The sequence below is a fragment of the Hyperoodon ampullatus genome (assembly GCF_949752795.1).
Source record: "Hyperoodon ampullatus genome assembly, chromosome: 14".
Taxonomy (NCBI): domain Eukaryota; kingdom Metazoa; phylum Chordata; class Mammalia; order Artiodactyla; family Ziphiidae; genus Hyperoodon; species Hyperoodon ampullatus.
Genome location: NC_136927.1, coordinates 54,022,703 through 54,042,398, shown reverse-complemented (window position 1 = coordinate 54,042,398; position 19,696 = coordinate 54,022,703). Strand labels below are relative to the sequence as shown.

General features: G+C 46.1%; 1 protein-coding gene across 1 annotated transcript in view; it reads left to right on the top strand.

Annotated features, from left to right (window-relative positions):
• The window catches only part of ZKSCAN5 (zinc finger with KRAB and SCAN domains 5), a gene marked incomplete at both ends in the record, with an annotated part of 30,253 nt that extends 18,324 nt beyond the window's left edge, over window positions 1-11,929 (top strand). Inside the window, 2 exons of the mRNA XM_079719066.1 lie at window positions 2,786-2,852; window positions 11,771-11,929. Of these exons, the coding sequence (XP_079575192.1) occupies window positions 2,786-2,852; window positions 11,771-11,929 (226 nt within the window). The remainder of the gene's footprint in view (window positions 1-2,785; window positions 2,853-11,770) is intronic.
• Between the last annotated feature and the right edge of the window lie 7,767 nt (window positions 11,930-19,696).

Here is a 19,696-nt window from a genome sequence, read left to right as displayed (position 1 = left end):
GTAGAAAGAGAAGTTAAGTTTGTAAATTCAGGAGAAACTGTGTTGGTCAGTCACAGCCTGGGGAGAGGGGAGCGGGACCTCAGGGGAATAGAGAAGAGAAGACTGGCCAGACTGTGGACTGGTTATTCTATTACCCGCAGGAATGAGGGCAGCTGTATCCATAGAAGGAATTGGACCGAGTTGAATCAAGAATTGTCCAAGCAGTAGATGTACCAACTCCCAGTTGCCCGGGAGATAGATCTCCCCCATAGGATAATGGCATAGAGAAGGAGTTTCAACTTGAGTTGCAGCTGGATTTGAAAGTAAACGTTAGTAGATACAGGGAGGTCCTGGTCTGGTGAGCCCTGCCTGTGGGAAGGTCCGGGTAGGGGTTGTGGGGGAAGGATGATGACATGGAAAAGAGGGTAAACTTGAGCCTGTTTGCCAGAGAGAGGGAGAGGCGCTTCTTGGCGCCACCGAAGTCCTGCTTCTGCTGACTGCCTGGCTTACAAATAAACACCCAATAAATACCTGTTGATTTTGTGTGCTGTACACTGGTGCCTGGTCCAGATCCCCTTTACTAGGCTGCCATACCCATCCCCCAGCTGCTCTGAATTTTGTCTGCCAAGTGCTCACAGCTCACCCTGTTCTCTGGAGACTCTGAGGGAATTGCCCTCAGGTGATCAGAGCTGCCCCATCCAGGAGTTAGCTGTCCTCCCCACCCCCAGCCAATGACGGATTGATATGGGGGTACAAAGGGCTGATTCATGTGCCTCAAGGTGGGAAATTGGTGCAGTTTATGCTTCAGATCCACCCACTGTGGATCAGGCTGAGGCTAGACTTTATTAGGCTACATCCATGCTCCTGTACCATCCCCTCATCCCCTCCATGCCCTCAACAAATTACATGGCTCTGAATCCTTGTCTCAGGCTCTGCTTTAGGGAACGTGATCTGTTGTGTGGCACCATGAGTGGTCCTGTAAGAATGGACTATGGAGCTGGCCACTCACCATGAGGCAACGAGGACCGTGTCACTGATGGTGGGCACTGGTAGTTTCAGGCATGTGGCGGCCATTCAATTGGGAGACATTCACTTTGGTGAACTGGGATGGAATTCAGGTAGAAGGGGATGCACTGACTTGGGTAAGGTTTGGGGAACAAAATGAAAATAATGTAAGGATTATGGAATCGAATGGCTCTTGCTGAAAGCCACTGATTGTTTGAAGAGAGAAAATAACACACTCAGGACAAATATCCACCAACTTAATGCAACCTGTGAATGTCAGAGGGCCTCGTTGGTAGCCCTCAAGGGGACTCTTGTTGCCTGCAAACAGAATTACAGAGTTAAAGGTGATTAAGACTTAAAGGTGATATAGGACTTGAATGAGAATGACAACTTCAGTGAAGCCTGGTGTTAATGTCTGTCGAGCATTTACTGTGTTCTAAACATCATGCTTAGTGCTTTTTGTGGATAACCTCACTTAATCCTCACATTATGAGGTGGTTTCACTTTTTAGCGCCCTCATTTTACAGTTGGGAAAAACTTGAGGTTCAGAATAGTTAATTCACTTGCCCGAGGTCACACAGCCAATAAGTGGCAGAACAAGCATTTGAACCAAGGTCACTTTGTCTCCAAAAGCTAAGCTCTTAAGCACCAAACTTTACTATGTCTTAGATAATTAAACATCAAACATTACAGAGTGATGAAACGCTGTTCTTGTCAGTTTGTGTGACAGTTTTGATCCAAGATATGATAAAATCATACAGTAACAGAATCTTAGAATTGTAAAGGGTTAAATCATTCCTCCCACCCAATGGAGGAATCGCCATTCAATTGTAGGTATGTGCAGGCACCAAGTGCATAATTACTTTGTTGAGCTGGAGAAAACATTTCCTGGCATCTGACTATCCAGTTTCTGCATGAAATCCTTCCACTGATGGGGAGCTCGTTGCTTCCCAGGGCAGCCTCTTCCATTTAAAAACAGCTCTGATTGCCAGAAACTTCTTAGTGAGCTGAAAACTATGCTGATCCGGGGTCTTACACCTCCTGGTTGCAGAAAAAAGAGTTTTATGATTTGAACATTCGACTGTGAAGTTCTTTTCTGCCTTTCAGTCATCACATCCATCATCACCTTACCTTCTAAACCTCTGAAAGGAAAGGGAAACAAAACGTTAGGGTCATGTATTTTGTTTCCTCAAGTTTGCGGCAAGTTAGAGCAAAATCTGTTTGCTCAAGACGCTGTTTCGTTATCGTTTTTTAACATTAAAATATTGTAAAGGACTAAAGGCAGAAAAGGAACAGGACAGTAGAATCTGCATTCCAATCACATCAGTAAATGCGTGCCCGGAGCACGTTGGTTAAATTCTACAGAAATGTTTGCTACGGTATTGGGGCTGGGAGGAAGCCTGTGATTGATTCTATCAATTTTTTTGTTGTTGTTTTCACAAAAGTATCAGAGCCATCTGAGTGCGACCAGGTCAATGTCATCAGCTTGGAGTCCTTTCCCTGCAGAAGGAACAATTAGAGACACCAATGTGCTAGTTCTCAAAACTTGTGACTTGCACCTTCCACCCAGGAGGCTAGACTCCCCATCAATTCCTTACTTCTTTCCCATTAGTGAGGACGTGCCGCTAAATCTTGGTCTTTTTCCTCAACTGAGGAGGAGGTTAAATTCCCTAGATTTATAGAGGAACCACCGAGACAGCGAGACCTCCTGGATTCCTAGAGAACACCAATAGGGTTGGAGTTCCGGAACCGTGACGAGATTCCGGTAAGCTTTCCGGAACTCGTTCTATTTGTGCTACAGGTTGTTGTATCGTCTGCAGGTTCTTGGTTCCCGCACCAGCCCCGCGACCCGGAGTATCCGGCTGCGGGTAGCGTAGGGGACAAGAGATGCGTAGTTACTACCCCCGGCAGGATATGGGGAGATGCTCCTCTCCCACATTTCCCTCACCCACTCCCAGCCCAGCTTTGTGCTTTGACTTAACCTAAATGATGAGATCGATTAGGAAAGGAATTGGGGACAAAATCAAGACACTAGCGTTTTCTGAGGTGTCCACAGGGTCGGTTTCTCTGAGCCCTCTCCTGGGCTTGCCTACGGCTGACTTCTCACTGTGGCCTTTCCTCTGTGCCTGTGCTCTCCTGGTGTCTTTCCTCTTCTTATAAGGACACCATTCCTATCCTTGAGGACCCCACCCTTATGACCTTATTTAACCTTAATCACCTCCTTAAGTGCTCTGTCTCCAAATACAGTCACACTGGGGGTTAGGGCTTCCAGTGAATGGATTTTGCGAGGGGCACACAATTCAGTCCAGAACAGTTGGGAACTATCTTGTCACTATATTTTCCCATAGCACCTAACACAGCGCCTTGCAAAATGGTAAATCTAGGTTTTTGTTAACAAAGTGATAGAAGACCTGATGGGAACTGGGAGAGGAGTTATAAAGTCATTTAAATCTATTGTCTTAGCTCATCTTTGTTTATAAAATTTCTGAGCTCTATTCTGGAAGGTCCTAGTTCCTGCTTGGAACTTTAAAGTCTCCAGGACAATGGCACAGAGGTAAAAGGGAAGATCCTGGGGCCTCTGGGGTGGGAACTGCAGGGGCAGGGTCTGTGCGCTCCCAGTAACCCCAGCAGTGTAACAAGCATCTGTGGTTCCTAGAGAGGGTTCCGGGTGGGGCTGTCTACCAGGCAGGTGCGGTGGAGTCAGCCGAGGTGGAGCGGGTGAGCCCTTGCTTCGCACAGGCTTACCTTCTGGCAGGATTCTGAACAGTCCGCGGTAACCGGTATTGCCCCAGCGGGTGTCACAGTGGATGTAGGATCATTGGATGATCACAGCATGGCTTGGGGGCCTCCGTGTCTATTCATCTTGGTGAGCAGATATTGCATTGCCACTTTGAATGATTGGACTAGAACATGTCTTGGCATCCTGTCCCCTTCAGAACCCACGCTGGATTCTTTTTGGTGAGCAAAGGGCTTATCATAATTGGGCCCCCCATTTTAATGATTTTTAATTGTCCGAGCCCAACTTGCCAGATTATATCGCTTAGCTTTTGGTTACAGCCCAATAATCCATCCAGTTCTTTGTTGAAATTCTTCAGTTCTTTTGGAAAAGAAAATGCAGGAAGTATTGTTCTAATCTCAGATTTAATGAAGAATATCTTAAACATGTATTAAGTCAGTTTAATGACAACAGCTCTAACAAATAGACCTACAAAGGTCTAGCTGCTCAAACACAATAGCAGTTTTCTTTTTTTAATGAATTTTTAAAATATTTGTTTATTTTATTTATCTATTTTATTTTGGGGGCTGCATCGGGTCTTAGTTGCGGCATGGGGGGTCTTTGTTGAGGCGTGTGGGATCTTTCGTTGTAGTGCGGGCTTCTCTCTAGCTGTGGCGCAAGGTCTCCAGGGCGCATGGGCTCTGTAGTTTGCGACATGCGTGCCCTTTCGCTGTGGCATGGGCTTAGTTGCCCCGTGGCACGTGGGATCTTAGTTCCCCAGTCAGGGCTCGAACCTGCGTCCCCTGCGTTGGAAGACGGATTCTTTACCGCTGGACCACCAGGGAAGCCCCTAGAAGTTTACTTTTTACTCCTCTAACAGTGTAAGGCAGATATACATGACTGACAGGAAGGCTCTCGTCTGAGCAGTCAATCTGATGGCAGCCCTGGCATCTTCAGACGTGGCTTCCGAGACCTCCTTGGGGATTTTCTAACCTAGTCAACTGGGAGAAGAGAACACGGACGTGTGAGAGGGCTTTATTGGGCCAAGCCAAGAAGTGGCACACATCATCTTCACTATAGTCCATTGGTTAGAACTCGGTCACCTAGATGTATTTAACAATACAAGCTGCAAAGTGTAGTCTAGCTGTGTGTCCAGGAAGGAGAAAAACAAATTTTTGATAAACTGGTAGCAATCTGCAACAAGACTCAAAAATTACTAACTGTAGAAGACTGATAAATTCAACTACACTATATTAGGAAAAGACAAACAAAATGGGAAGCACAGCCCAGGAAGATGAAAAGATGCTCAGCTACATTAGTAATAAGAGAAATGCACATTAAACCACAATTGGATACGATTTCACAAAAGATTATCAAATCTTTCAAAATCTGTCAGTACCAAGTACTGATAAAGATATAGAATAGTGGAAACTCTCATCTGCTGTTGAGTGTGTAAGTTGTTACATTTATTAGGGAAAACAGTTTGCCATACTTTTTTTTTTGGCTATGCCACATGGCATGTGGGATCTTAGTTCCCCAACCAAGGATCGAACCTGTGCCCCCTGCATTGGAAGCATGGAGTCTTAACCACTGGAACGCCAGGGAAGTCCCTGGCCATACTTCTTAAAGTTGAACATGTATATATCTTATTTCGAGGTCTTCTCACAGGGAACCAAGAGGCATGTTGACATGCTGTTTTATAAAAGTCCCAAACTGGAAACATCCTGAAAACCCATCAATAAAAGAATAGATTCATAAATTGTGCTGTATTCCTGCAGTGGGATACTTATTGTCAGTGAATGTGGTTGAACCACATCTACACAGAAAGATGCATGATTCTCAAAACACATGTGCAGTGAAAGAGTATGACTCCATGTATGTAAAGTTCTGAAAAAGCAGAACTAAGTAATACATCATCCAGACATAGATAGGTGGTACGTCTACATAATACAAGGGGATGATTAACATAAAACTCAGAATATTTGTTAACCTTTGGACAAGAGGGAGGGAGAGGAGATTGGACAGAATATAAGAGGCTTTTGTGATTCTGAAAATGATCTATTTCTTACCTAGTATGAGGATGCATGGGTGTTCTTTTTATTATCATTTACTGTCATGTATCCTGATACTTTTGAATTATGATATTATTTCACAATAAATATGGACGTTTACTGTAAAATACTGCTAACACACAGACAAGTATAGACAACAGAGATTGATTTTAAAGAACATTCACATATGCACCAGATTAATCAATTCTTAACATATTTGCTTCATACCTTTTTAAAATATATATATATATATATTTATTTATTTGGTTGCACTGGGTCTTAGTTGTGGCAGGCAGGCTCCTTAGTTGTGGCTCACGGGCTTCTTAGTTGCGGCTTGCTAGCTCCTTAGTTGAAGCACAGGGCTCCTTAGTTGTGGCATGTGAACTCTTAGTTGCGGCATGCATGTGGGATCTAGTTCCCTGACCAGGTATCGAACCCGTACCCCCTGCATTGGGAGTGCGGAGTCTTATCCACTGCACCACCAGGGAAATCCCTCATATCATTTTAAGAAATAAAATAATGTGTACTGTAAAGACTCCCATTCCTTTCCCTCATCAGAAGGAATAACTATACTGAAATTGTGTCCTTCTTTTCCCCATTTTATACCACAAGATCTTGTATCCATAAACAATATATGTAGTGTTGCAGGATTTAAAATTTTATGCAGACATATTGTATTCTGTCATGTTGGAACTTGATTTGCCATTTTAAGATTGATTTATGTTTCTGTATATAAATAGATCCAGTTTATTCAAACTGCTGTAAATTAGTTCCCGAGAGAGACTTGGAAAAATGTTAAATTTGGTAAATCTGGGTAGATGGTGTAAAGGATTCTCTGTATTATTTTTGCAATTTGGAAATTATTTCAGAATAACAGTATCATTACTGAGTCATTTATATTGGCAATATGTACTTGGAAATGGAAGTGGGGGAAATATCCATTTATGACAATGACACAAATAATTGACCATAAATTTACTTGAAAAAAATCTAAGAACTTACCTGAAAATGTATATTTTGACAGGAAGTCATCTATTACTATTTTATTCTAAAATGTAGAATTTCATGTAGTATTTTCCTTTATGCTTCCCCTCCTCATTTCTACCAGCTAAGAAATGTTGTCAGAAAGAGAAGCCACCTTGATAAAAGTGTGAACTTGAACAAGATCTAGACCCACACAGGTATTGTCAAAGGTGAGCTGCATACTAGTCATATGACCATGTTATGTGACATTATAGTGAACTGTAATCCAAGTGTGTAAAGAGGAGAAAATGAAAGCACTGAACAATTTTTATATCTTATTTTTAGTCATTTGAATTTTAAGTCGGTTTTTTAATTTATAGTTTAGCATTATTAGCTAAAGAAGGAAATAACATTTGTATTATTTTTCACCTTGATTTAAATATGGTGTAAAAAGCTTCACTGGTCTTGTCAAAAAAAGGTGCACCTTTTCTAGTCCAGTGGAGTATTCTAGACTCTTCTGACCTTTGCAGTATGAGCTAATGGTTCTCCTGTGTGGCCAGGCATGGAGGACAGTGGGTCCAGCCCATTAGCTAAATAGAAAAGCCAAAACTTGAGCGTTTCTTCTCCATTACCTTCCCTGGAGGGCTAGTTTGGAGCTCCTGCCCTACAGCTAAATAGTGACAAACATGACCATACACTGACGATGACATCGCTGATCTGTGCTCCTGGCCTGGTGACCATCTAGCCTCTGCGGAAGGCAGGAAACCTGCCCTGCACGCCGGCACTCTTGAGCTGGGGACCCCTTTCTCCCAAGGCAAATTAGTTCAGCAAGGCTTCCAGACCAGCCCCACCCGTCCCCTTTGTGTCCCAGGAATTCTACTGAAAAAAATATTTTCAGCAAATAAAACATTTTATAGGGTCCATTTATAAAGGGAAAGGAAGGCCATTTAATTTAGTTGTCGAGAAGGAAGTGGCACCAAATACAAGCTCCCTTGTTCCTCCATAAGAAGTCCATAGGGTTTCTCCAGCAGTGCTGTCCAGTAAGCCTGGGATGATGGGAATGTTCTATAATTGTGCTGATCTTGAAATGTGGCTTTTGATTTGAGGAAGTTTTTTAACTTTTTAAAATTTTAATTTAAATAGGTTCATATGGCTAGTGGCTGCCATATTGAAGAGTGCAGCTCTTTTCTCCTCCTTGGGACAGATGTGGCTGAAGGTAGGCATTTCCATGTTACCTCTGGATCCTTAGCTATGCCCTCTCTCTTTCTGGAAAGCTGGAAGCATGTACACCATCTACACAAAACAGATTCAGTAGTCTGAGCCAGACTGTGTACTCAAGCCTGGATCTGCTTTCACAGGTCCTCAACTCCAAAGGTGGTTGTGAGCAAGAATTCTCTCATTGGTTTATTTCCTCTTGTCAGAGGCCTCGACTTCTTAATTTTGTTCGGGGAAATACAGTTTGGCAGCCTTTCCTTCCTGCCAATTCCTGCTGCTTGGTACCAAAGAACTGATACCGAACCCAGTATATAATCTAACACTTATTATTTTCCTCCTGCAAAGCTGAAGTTTCCTTTATTTTATGCGGTGCCACTTGCTTTCTTCTCATTCCCAATAGAACTTTGTTTTTATGTGCTGGGTAAGAAATCATGGAACTGGTAAGGACAAGAAAATAATAAAATCAAGGGATTTGATTAACATGAGAAGGTCTAACAGCAGCAATTTACTCGTGGGGAGAAGAGGTGTTGAAATACTGGTAGGGGAGTTAGAAGGGACACAGAGAAGGGCAGACAGCTAATAAAGCAGCTACCACGGAGAGTGAATGTGCATCATCCCATGGAAAGGCTCTGAAAACAGTGTGAAACACATGCTTCACAGCTGTTCCACCCTAGGGGAGAGGGAGATCTGGTATTCGCCAAAATCCCATCAAGCGTGGTTGAGGGCTGCCCCCAGAGCAGTGGTCTTTCGTGGTTTTCGAAAAAGCCCGCAGCCCAAGAGACACAGATAGTGCAAGTCAGATGAAGCACACAGCAGGGGCAAAGCCGGGGTGGGGGGGCAGGGCACTAACAGCATCTGCTCTGAACATTGACTTCAAACTCTCAGTAGAACCTAGTAGCACACTAATTTTAGTTTCTGGGTAAATTTCGGTAATTCTTAATATCTCAGTAGTACTAGTGGGTAGCCCTTACTTTATTTTTAAAACGTCTATACAATCTCAGGTGATTTTTCAGTATGAAACCAAGAAAGGCATTCTTAGATCATTCACGATCCAGAAAACGGTCTCCAGCCTGGGGGACCACAGAGTAAAACTTCTGTGCCTTCCATCTGCCTTGACTTAACTCGGGGAAATGAAGGTAAAGGGGACCCAGGGAGACTGGACACGACAGCCTATGACATTTCTATTAAGTAACTTTTTTAAAAAAATTTAAATCCAGTTCAATTGTTTTGTTTTTTGGCTGTGCTGCACAACATGTGGGATCTTAGTTCCCTGACCAGGGACCGAACCCATGCCCCCTGTGTTGGAAGTGCAGAGTCCTAACCACTGGACCGCCGGGGAAGTCCTCTATTAAGTAATTCTTTTATTTATTTTATTTTATTTTTGACTGTGTTGGGTCTTCGTTACTGGGCACGGGCTTTCTCTAGTTGCGGTGAGGGGGGCTCCTCTTCGTTGTGGTGCGTGGGCTTCTCATTGTGGTGACTTCTCTTGTTGTGGAGCACGGGCTCTAGGCGGCAGGCTTCAGTAGTTTTTGGCTCGTGGGCTCTAGAGCGCAGGCTCAGTAGTTGTGGTGCCCAGGCTTAGTTGCTCCGCGGTATGTGGGATTTTCCCGGACCAGGGATTGAAACCGTGTCCCCTGCATTGGCAGGCGGATTCTTAACCACTGCGCCACCAGGGAAGCCCCTATTAAGTAATTCTTGACTGTAGCAAGAAGGTTAGCTACAAAGAGAGGGTCCCCACAGAAAAACCATTTCAGTTCCTGTTTATTAATTTTCATAAAACAATTGAGTTACACCTACTTACAAGAGTGGTTAAGTTCTGGTCTTTAAATGGTAGCTTTTCTGATTACTATCACGTAGGTATCTGCTCTCTGTGAGTACCCTGATGCTTAATAAAGCTTGTGCGCCAACTGAAAGATTTTCCACATTTGTCACATCTGTAGGGTCTCTCTCCAGTATGAATGACCTCATGTCGATGAAGATTTGCCTTAAAACTAAAAGTTTTCCCACATTCGCTACATTCAAAGAATTCCTCCTTGGTATGGATTCTTTGATGCTGAATGAGATCTACATTCCGACCAAAGGATTCATCACATTCACTGCATTTATGAGTGTTCTGTTTATTGTGAATTTGTCGATGGATCATAAGGGTTGAATGCCGGCCAAAGGCTTTTCCACATTCAATGCATTTATGGGGTTTCTCTCCACTGTGGATTAACTGATGTCGAATAAGGGTTGAATTCTGACTAAATGTTCTTTCACATTCGCTACATTTATAGGGTTTTTCTTTGGTATGGATCCTCCTATGTTCAACAAGATACGCCATCTGACGGAAACACTTTCCACAGTCATGACATTTATATGGCTTTTTTTGTGAGTGACACTGTTTGTGGACAGTCAGAGCAGACTTCTGTTTGAAGGCCTGCCCACATATGTCGCACTCAAAGGGATCCTCTGAACTGTGAATTCTTTGATGTCGAACAAAATTTGCCTGACGCTGGAAGGCTCTTCCACATTCGCTGCATTCGTAAGATTTTGCATTTGTAAGAATTCGCTTATGCCTCAAAAGCAGTGATCTCTGATGGAAGGGTTTTCCATACTCATCATATTTGCCCTGCTTTGTCCTTGCCTGAGCTTTCCGATCTTGAATAAGGTTAAGGTTTTGAAGGAAGTCCTTACAGCATTCATCACCAATAGTAGGGAGTGAAAGTCGGTAAATGTCCACAAATTCGTTACATTCAAGTAACTTTTCTAAGGGTTTCCTGGCCATTTTCTGCTTTACCAGTGACATCTTACATGACTCTAAATCTTCAGAAATGTTCTGCTTTGGAGTTAGCTCTTTCATCTTGAATCTGGCTTCAGGACCTAGCCAAAAAAAAAGAAAGTATACAAATGACCTAACCGCCATAGAAGGAAAAAAAAGGAAGTAAGTCAGGAAGGTTGTGATACGAGAGACTCAAACGAGGCTAAGAAGTGCTCACCTAGTTAAATCATCATACTACAGAGGCCAGTATTCTGATTTCCTTCCATAGGACCCACAGCTTTCATATCAGAAAGAGCTCTTGACATCAGCTAACCAGCTGAAATGTGCACAAGAGTGTATGTCAGAGAATGTGAGAATTGAATAAATCCATCACCATTAGTGGGATAACAACTTACTCTCAGTACCCAGCAGTGTCACATAACTAGGAGAGAGGTAGCATCTTGTACTTTCTAGATAAGCATGTTTTTAATAATTCTGGGAGAAACAACTTCTTAAAAATGGAGAAAGTGTATAAGATAGATTAGAAAAGGAAACAAAGAGAAATAAGTACAAAACCAATGGACTAGAGCAGTGGTTTTTCAACCAGGGATGGTGTTGCTGGAACCTAGTGGGTGGAGGCTAAGGATGCTGCTAAACATCCTACGAGGCCCAGGACAGCCCTCACCGCAAAGAATTAAACAGCCTGAAATGTCAACGGTGCCGAGGCTGTGACACCATGGAGGGAGGCATGTGAAAAAGGGTAGAAGCAGCGATCAGGACACAGTACGTAGGAAAAAGGAACATCAGTAAACACCGAGAGAATTTGGAAAACAAAATGAGAGCAAGGGAACAAGAGCAAGTATAGAGAAAGGGTAAGTGATGAGGGTAGAAAAAAGGAGCATCTAGGATGGCACAAGAGCTGTCAGAAAACACCAGACCGGCTGCTTCAGAGAAGCACTTTAACTGCAGTAGAAAGAGGATGGGCTTTGCAGACGTGATGTCAAATCCCAACTATCAACCTACTAGCCGTGTGACAGACATCACAGTCCCTTAGTTTCTTCACCTGGGAATGGGGCTGATGATCACACCCACCACCTGCAGGGGGCAGAAGGGATAAAGAGCAGGAGAGACGCCAGACACCCGGCTCGGTATCGGCACAGGAAGGGCCTGGAGAATGGGGGTCCCTCCCTCTGCGTGACCCCCACAGGCCCGGGGCTTCTCCTCACCCACCTGGGCAAGCACTACTGGAAGCCTTCCTAGTCCCAGCTCTTGGTAGATCCAGGATCCACGGCTCTTCCCACTGCTCCAGCTGACAGATCACCTCAGGTTTGGGAAACTGAACTCCTACTCGTGGGGAAGTAAATGGGATGTGCTGGTTAGTGAGCAGCAGATGTCCCAGAGCTCATTTTACCCTTTGGGGTCTAAGCGGTGGGGGAACAGTGACAAGCAGAGATCAGGACAGTAATGAACAGGGCTAGTGAGGAGAGGACTTGGCACAATCTTTATTGAAAGCCTGAACAATATTCACACTCTGGGATGTGGTAATTTCACTCTTAGAAATATAGCCTAAGGAAAATTAGAGATGTTCAGCAGAGTTCTAACAAACAGTGCAAACTGGAAATAAAGTAAATGTCAACAGGGGAATGGTTAAAGTGTAGCACATGAATACAACAAAGGCAGAAGTATTAGGCAGATACTGAAAATCGTGTGCTCAAAGAATATTTCTTTTGGGCTTCCCTGGTGGTGCAGTGGTTAAGAATCTGCCTGCCGATGCAGGGGACACGGGTTCGAGCCCCAGTCCGGGAAGGTCCCCCATGCCGCAGAGCAACTAAGCCCATGAGCCACAACTACTGAGCCTGTGCTTTAGAGCCCGCGAGCCACAACTACTGAAGCCTGCGCACCTAGAGCCCGTGCTCCACAACAAGAGAAGCCACTGCAATGAGAAGCCCACGCACCGCAAGAGTAGCCCCCGCTCGCCACAACTAAAGAAAGCCTGCGCGCAGCAATGAAGACTCAATACAGCCAAAATAAAGAAATAAAATACATTAAAAAAAACTGAAAGAAGTTTCATATTAAAAATATATATATTTTTCCCCCCCAGTGCATCTGATACATTTTTCAAAGAATGTTTCTTAAAATAGGAAAATGCTCCCTAGATATTTTAAAGCAGAATACCAAACTCATGTAAATTATGATCCAAATTTTGTTTTTAAAAACTACGTGTGTGTCTGTGCGTGTGTGTGTGTGTACAGATCTTCCTCTACTTACAAAAGGGTAACTTCCTGATAAACCCAATCTAAACTGAAAATCCTAAGTCAGAAATGCATTTATTACACCTAACCTCCCGAACATCATAGCTTAGCCCCACTGACCATAAACACACAAAGAACACTTATATTATGCCACAGTTGGGCAAGATCATCTAACACAAAACCTACTTTATAATAAAGTGGTGAAAAGCTGTTGTAACTTACTGAATACTGTACTGAAAGTGAGAAACAGAATGGTTTTAAGTGTACTGGTTGGCTGCCCTCGTGATGACATGATCACATAGCTGTCTGGGAGCTGCGGCTCTGAGCCCAGCATCACCAGAGAAAACGGTCCTGTGTATCACTACCCAAGGAAAAGATAAAAATTCGAAGTGCACTTTCCACTGAATGTGTATTGCTTTCACACCATTGTAAAGTTGAAAAATCTTAAGCTGAACCATCATAAATAGGACTGTCTGTATAACATACATAAAAGTAAACCAAAATGTTAACAGGGTTAATGCTGGGCAGTGGGCATGCAGATGATTTTAATTTTCTGCTTTATGAGGGTTTTTAATAACATAGGGAAAATGCTGATACTATAATGTTAAGTTTTAAAGGGATTACAGAATTATACATAGACTATGCTCAGCTAGCTTTTTTTTTAAAAAACAGCACAGGAAAAAAAAACCAAGAAGGAAATATTCCAAAATATTAACAGTGTTAGCCCTGAATGTTTTCCCCTTCCCTTTATGCTTTCCTCTATCTTCCATATATTCAAGTATGCTCTTGTAATGCTTTTAAAACAAAAATAAACAGTAAAACATCCAGTGGTGGGTGGACAGTCTCACAAAAGGTGGTCAAGACTCTGTGCCAAGAGTGTCAGCATGGGAGCCAACACTCCCCAGAGAGAAAAATTCATTCAGGAACCTCCCACCCTAGGGAGACTCTGCATCGGAGTAAGACAAAGGCAGGCTCCTGGGAAGATGGAAGCTGTGAAGGTTCAGAAGTGAAGTCAGTGAAGAATCATTTCCTGGGTACCCAGTGATGTTGTAAACAAGGAGGGAAACCATTTTCAAACAGAAGGAAGAAAAAGACTCTTCAAGGGAGCAAGATGCTAGACTTGGAATCTGCAGTGACCACAGTCTTTTCAGCTCCTAGGAGTCTTAACAGGTGTGGAGGATTCAGGTCGGGGTGGGGAATGGGCTAATTGTCTCTGAACTCTAAAGCAAAAGGAAACTATTCATTGTCCACAATCCCTCATTTGAAAACTTTGAGGCCAGATGTGTTTCATGACTCAGAATTTTTCCAGGTTTCTGAACGGTGCCTTGGTGGGTATATTTTCACTTATGCACCATCCCCAACAGGGGTTGGAGCTGAAACCTTAATCAAACACACTGATATTTCTGATGCCATATATATATATATATATATATAAAGACCAAATGAGAAAAAGGATGATAAATAGCTTCCTGTACAATAAAAATCAGATTTAACCACCTGATGACTTCAGGTTGGGTCTTATAGCCAAATGAGTTATGAAAAAAGTCTGGTTTTCAGAGGTTTTTCTGCCTCTGGAATTGCAGATAAGAGACTGAGGAGATGTGCAGACACTCAAAGTGAAATGTTAAGCTGACTCATTACCCAAGGAGAGCACGCTTCTGTAGTTGTCCAGCATCACGTCTCTGTAGAGGTCCTTCTGAGCCCAGTCCAGTGTGTCCCACTCTTCCCTGGTGAAGTACAGAGCCACGTCCTCAAAGGACAGCAACCCCTGGAAACACAGCGACTAACTGCAGCTGCAATTCTTACAATAACTTTGTGAGCTACAGTATTATTATTACAGATGGTCAATATTTGAGGCTTCTCTGGCCGTTAGGTCTCTGCTGCAGTCACTCAGCTCTGCTCTGGTAGCACAGACGCAGCACAGACAACAGGAGAGCAAACGGGTGTGGCTGTGACCCAATAAAACTACTCCCGGCTCCAGATGAGTTTGCCGACCCTGTTCTGTACAACCCTACCTTCCACATCCTGCATTTCTTCTGCCCGGATCTCTCAGGAAAGAGATGGCTCACTCCCATGAGGTCACTGAGGACGGGGCAGCGTGCGGGCCATTCACACAGGGATGGACAGGCTAATGGAACACAGGGATGGGCAGGCTAATGGGACACAGGGATGGGCAGGCTAATGGGACACAGGGATGGACAGGCTAACAGGAACCAACCAGGCGGGCTGGAGCTCGCGGGGCTGGCTGTCGTAGGCACTGCTACCCACTAGGTGTGAAGGGGGAGGACGGGAGGGGACACTGGGATCCAGAAAGTTGTTGGAGAAGCAAGACCGGAGCAGGGGGCAGCGCAGCAGGGAGGGACTGAGGGATAAACCCCCAACAGCGATCCCCTCCAGGCCTCTGGTCCCCACCCCATCCCCCTGCCAGAAGCCAACCTGAAGCAAGAGTAAGGGAACCGGTGGATGGAGAATATAAAGGCCAGCCTCCCAGGCCGCAGACAAAGTGGGGAACGGTGGAGAGTGTCTCCACGGGGCCAAACACAGACCACTGAGCACCGTGCCCACGGCAGAAGTTTCCACCTGCAACTGTGTATCCAGCTCCTGGGGGCCGAGAGGCCTGGCGTCTGCCCCCCACACTCGCTGTGCTTCAGGGGGTGTTCGTGCGGAAGGGCTTCAGCAATAGGAATACCGGCCCCACCTGAGATGCTTCACGCCGCTTCCCTCTGCAGACAGACCCTGAGTCTCCCAAACGACAGGCCTTTCTTTCCTCCTGCCCACACCTGGTCCAGGGTTAGGGTCTCAAGCCCCCTCCCCCATCCCGAATATCCTCCGTCCCTAGGGCTGCCTGTAGATGCCCTCATCTGCCACACCCACCCGCTGCCTTCTCTGCACCTGCGTGGAGGCTCCCAGGTGCTGGGATACAACGGTTCAAACCCCCAGAGTTATCTCTGTGCGTGGGGTTTTCTAGCTGGGCCCTTCGTGTGGCCCCACAGTTCTCGCCCTCATGGTCCTCACCAGTGGTCTTCTCCCCCTTTATCACTCCCGTTCCTTCAGGAAGCATTTACTGAGCACCAAGAAGTCGCTGGCCTCCGTGCCACACGCCAGTGACAGTACACGCACAGAGGTGACAGCTCCTGCCGGGCCCAAAGGACCAGCCCCTCGGGCTGAGCACTGCTCGACTCTAGGGGACACTGTTCACATGGCAGCTGTGACAACGGGGCCCCCAGAGCTGCTAAGTGCACAGCCTGCGCGACCCACGGAGCCCCAGCCCCGCTTCAGGGAGTGAAGGGTCCAGTGGGGAAGTGGGAGAAGTCAACACGGTGACGATCCAGGGGTACACGGGGGGCGACAGGGGCTGTGAGGACAGGGGCTCACCCCACCCCCTCCTCTCAGGAGGCACTGCCAGTCACATCCCAGAAAACAGCGCCCGGGGCACATGGCCCTCACCTCCTCCCGCCTCCCCACCGGCTCCCAGACATTCCCTGCATTGGGCCTCACCCCTCCCCTCTTCTCCCTCCTGGTGAGCCCTCCTCCTCGGCCGATTCCATTCTCTCCCGTCTCCTCCAGGGTCTTAATCCAATGACCACGACTCTCCTGTCTTTGCCCTTTTCCCCCTTGTGATACTGTGATTTAAATAAGAAATATATATTTGGTCTTCCTCCCTACTTCTGGCAGAGTTCCTAAAAACCCTTGGATTTTCCTAAGGGATAAGAACAGAGGAGCATCTTTTAATATTTGGGCTTTTGTCCTCGGTTTCTGAAATAGCTCCAGGTGAGAGGAACATCTTGTTACTCTTAACAAATCCCTCAACCACACCTGAGTTCATGTTAATGTGGAAAACTCCTAAGGATGGGGCTGGATGTCAGGGGAACAACCATGCGATGAGAGGGTTAGAACCTTCACCCCTAGCACCTGAGGGGCGGGGAGAGGCTGGGGTTCAGTCAGTCACCAAAGGTCAGTGACTCGACCCATCACGCCTATGTAATGAATCCCCATAAAAACGCAGAAACGGAGGTGCTGGGGGGTGTCTGCCTGGAGAGGAAAGCCCTGCACCCCTTCCCCACTCCCCCTGCCCTGTGCCTCTCTTCCATCGGGCTGATCCTGAGTTGTCGCCTTTTACATGAACCAGGATCTGCTCAGTAAACCGTTTTCAGAGTTCTGTGAGCCACGCTACCAGATCAGTGGCACCCGCGGAGTGGGTTGTGGGAACCCCGATTTAGAGCCAGTGGGTCAGAAGCACAGGTGACAGCCCGCAGTTGTGATTGGCGTCTGAGGTCGGGGCGGGGGGTGGTCTTGCGGGGACTGAGCCCTTACCCTGTGGGTCCGATGCTAACTCCAGGGGGACAGTGTCAGAATGAGTTAAATTGAGGGCACCCAGCTGGTGTCCGAACAGTCAGAAGTGAGGCGTCATGAAGCAGAGCAACACAGCCGCGTTCCTTCCCAGACTACCACTCCTGCCCGTGGCCCGCAGGATGCTGTCACCTCTCCTGCCTTTACAAAGATGCTCCTGGTGCCTTGCTCCCTCTCGCTTTCGCCCTCTCTCGTTCCCTTACTGAGCCTTTTCTGTAAAGAAAACCCTACACACTCACCTCCAGTCACCCCACACCCACCCAGTGGCTTTTCTGCAGCTGTCCTCCTGAGCTCAGCCCTCCGCCCACATGGGAACACAAGGGAGAGTAACGGGGTTAATGCAGGACCTCAGAGAGATTTCACAGAGAGGAGTTTTGAGCTGAGTCTCAGCATATGCAGAGGTGGGTGGCCTGTGGACAGGGAGAACAGGAGGCACACAGGTCGGGGGACAGAAGGGAGTCCACATCTCTGCGGGCGGGTCCTCTGGCCGTCAGGGAAGGCGGGAGATGCCACCAGAAGGGCAGACAGAGCTCTGTGATCCCTCAGCAAATGCGGACACGCTGGGCCAATGGGTCAAAGCGCTGCCCCTCGAACTCCCTCTTGCCTCCCTCCCGTCCAAGACTGTTCTTTCCAAATGGTCGCGATGGTTCCTCACGTGTCTCCTCACTTTTCTCCTCAGCTTCTCACAATCACCCTCCATCATGTTACGAGTTCAGTAACTAAGCTTCCAGTGTACCCTTTGATGCCAACAGATCAGAATTTATCCTGTGTTGCGGGACTTTGTTTCCATAGCTCCCTCTCCAAATGGCTTGTAAGCGCCTTAGGTGAGAGCTTCTCTCCCAGCACAAAGGCAGTACTATCTGGTATACAGTAGGTACACAATAATGCTCACTGACAGAAACAAGGAGCAACTGTGGTGACAACAGCTAAAACTTACAGAGCGCTCCACATGTCACTAGATACCCTGCCGACACTCCACGTGCCCCGTTTCATTGAATCCTCACAACTCTGCGACAGCTACTATCATTATCCCATTTTCCAGATAAGGAAACCGTGAGAGATCAGGTATCACATCTAAAATAGACCCTGGATTTGAACCCGTCTCGCCCCCAAAGTTCAAGTTCTTTACATCCTACCTTCCAAGAAGGAAAAACCCCAGCTGATAAAGATGGCTCAACCTGAACAGAGGAGTTAAAGCCATGTGAACGCCATGGCCCGGCGCTGAGACTACACCAAGGAAGGGGAGGAGGAACCCTGCTCACCTTCCACAGGACTGGCAGGAACACGGCTTCCATGGCCTGGCCTCTGAGGTGGTGCAGGCTCCCGGCCATCAGGCTGAGCTGAAGGAGAGGAAAAGAGCACACGTAAGGCCAGCCCCGATTTAAAGCTCTCTCACCAGGCAGTCCTGGACAGGGAATTCCAATGGGGCCAGCGAACCTCAGCTAGCAGAAAGTCACTGTGTTTGGTGTTGGAATGTGATAAAATGAAAACAACTGCTAGAATACTGTTGTTAGGAATTTCCGAAGCTAAATCAATTTCCAATCTTTATCCAAGGAAACCTGTGGCTCTGCCCTCACTGCCTCCCTAGAGTATATTCAGCAGCACCTCGTTGAGAGACTCAATACACCAAGGGACCAGACTGCAGGAAAAAAGAGAACTCTGACCTGCAACCTGCAGCAACCCGCCTGGAACCCAAACCACAAGCAATGCAGCAAGAGGCCCTACATCAGGACTTGGTCTACAAGTACCAGCTTATCTCTAATGTGTATCCCTGTCCTCCATCCAGGGCCGACAGGAAAAGCCAAATATGCTCCCGTACCCAATCACATAGAATGTTCCACTTCTTTTATTTAACCTGCCTCCAGCTTTTCCAAGCCAATCACCTCCAAACTCAGCATATTTGAGTCTTCCCTCTTTTCCAATATAAAACTTCCCCTGCTTGCCTTTGAGTCTCTGCCACACACACGTGATGGTGGCCAATTCCCTTGGCCATGAAGGGAATGAAGAGCCTTTGCTTGTTCTCTTTTGGGTGGTCTTCATGTATTTCTACATCACACAGAATCAGCTCAGATAGTGTAAAAATGATTTTAGGACAGTTAGAGATTTTAGGCTACATATGATATACAAAGAGCTAATTGTGGTCAAAAGAAAATTCAGAAGACTTTGCTTGATATGAACATTTTATGGAGCAAAACCCAAACTCTGAACAAGGAGACTTCAAAACGGAAAGTCTTGGGCTCTCAGCAGTTACCGCTCAGTCTATAAAGCCAGTGAAGGGGTGGCAGAATAAGCCACCCCAAAATATACCACTTTGGAATACTGAGCTGTGGGACTTAAAAAATGGCTGTTTAAAAAAGAAGCAACAGGGGAACTTCCTGGCAGTCCAGCGGTTAGGACTTGGGGCTTTCACTGCGCGGGCCTGGGT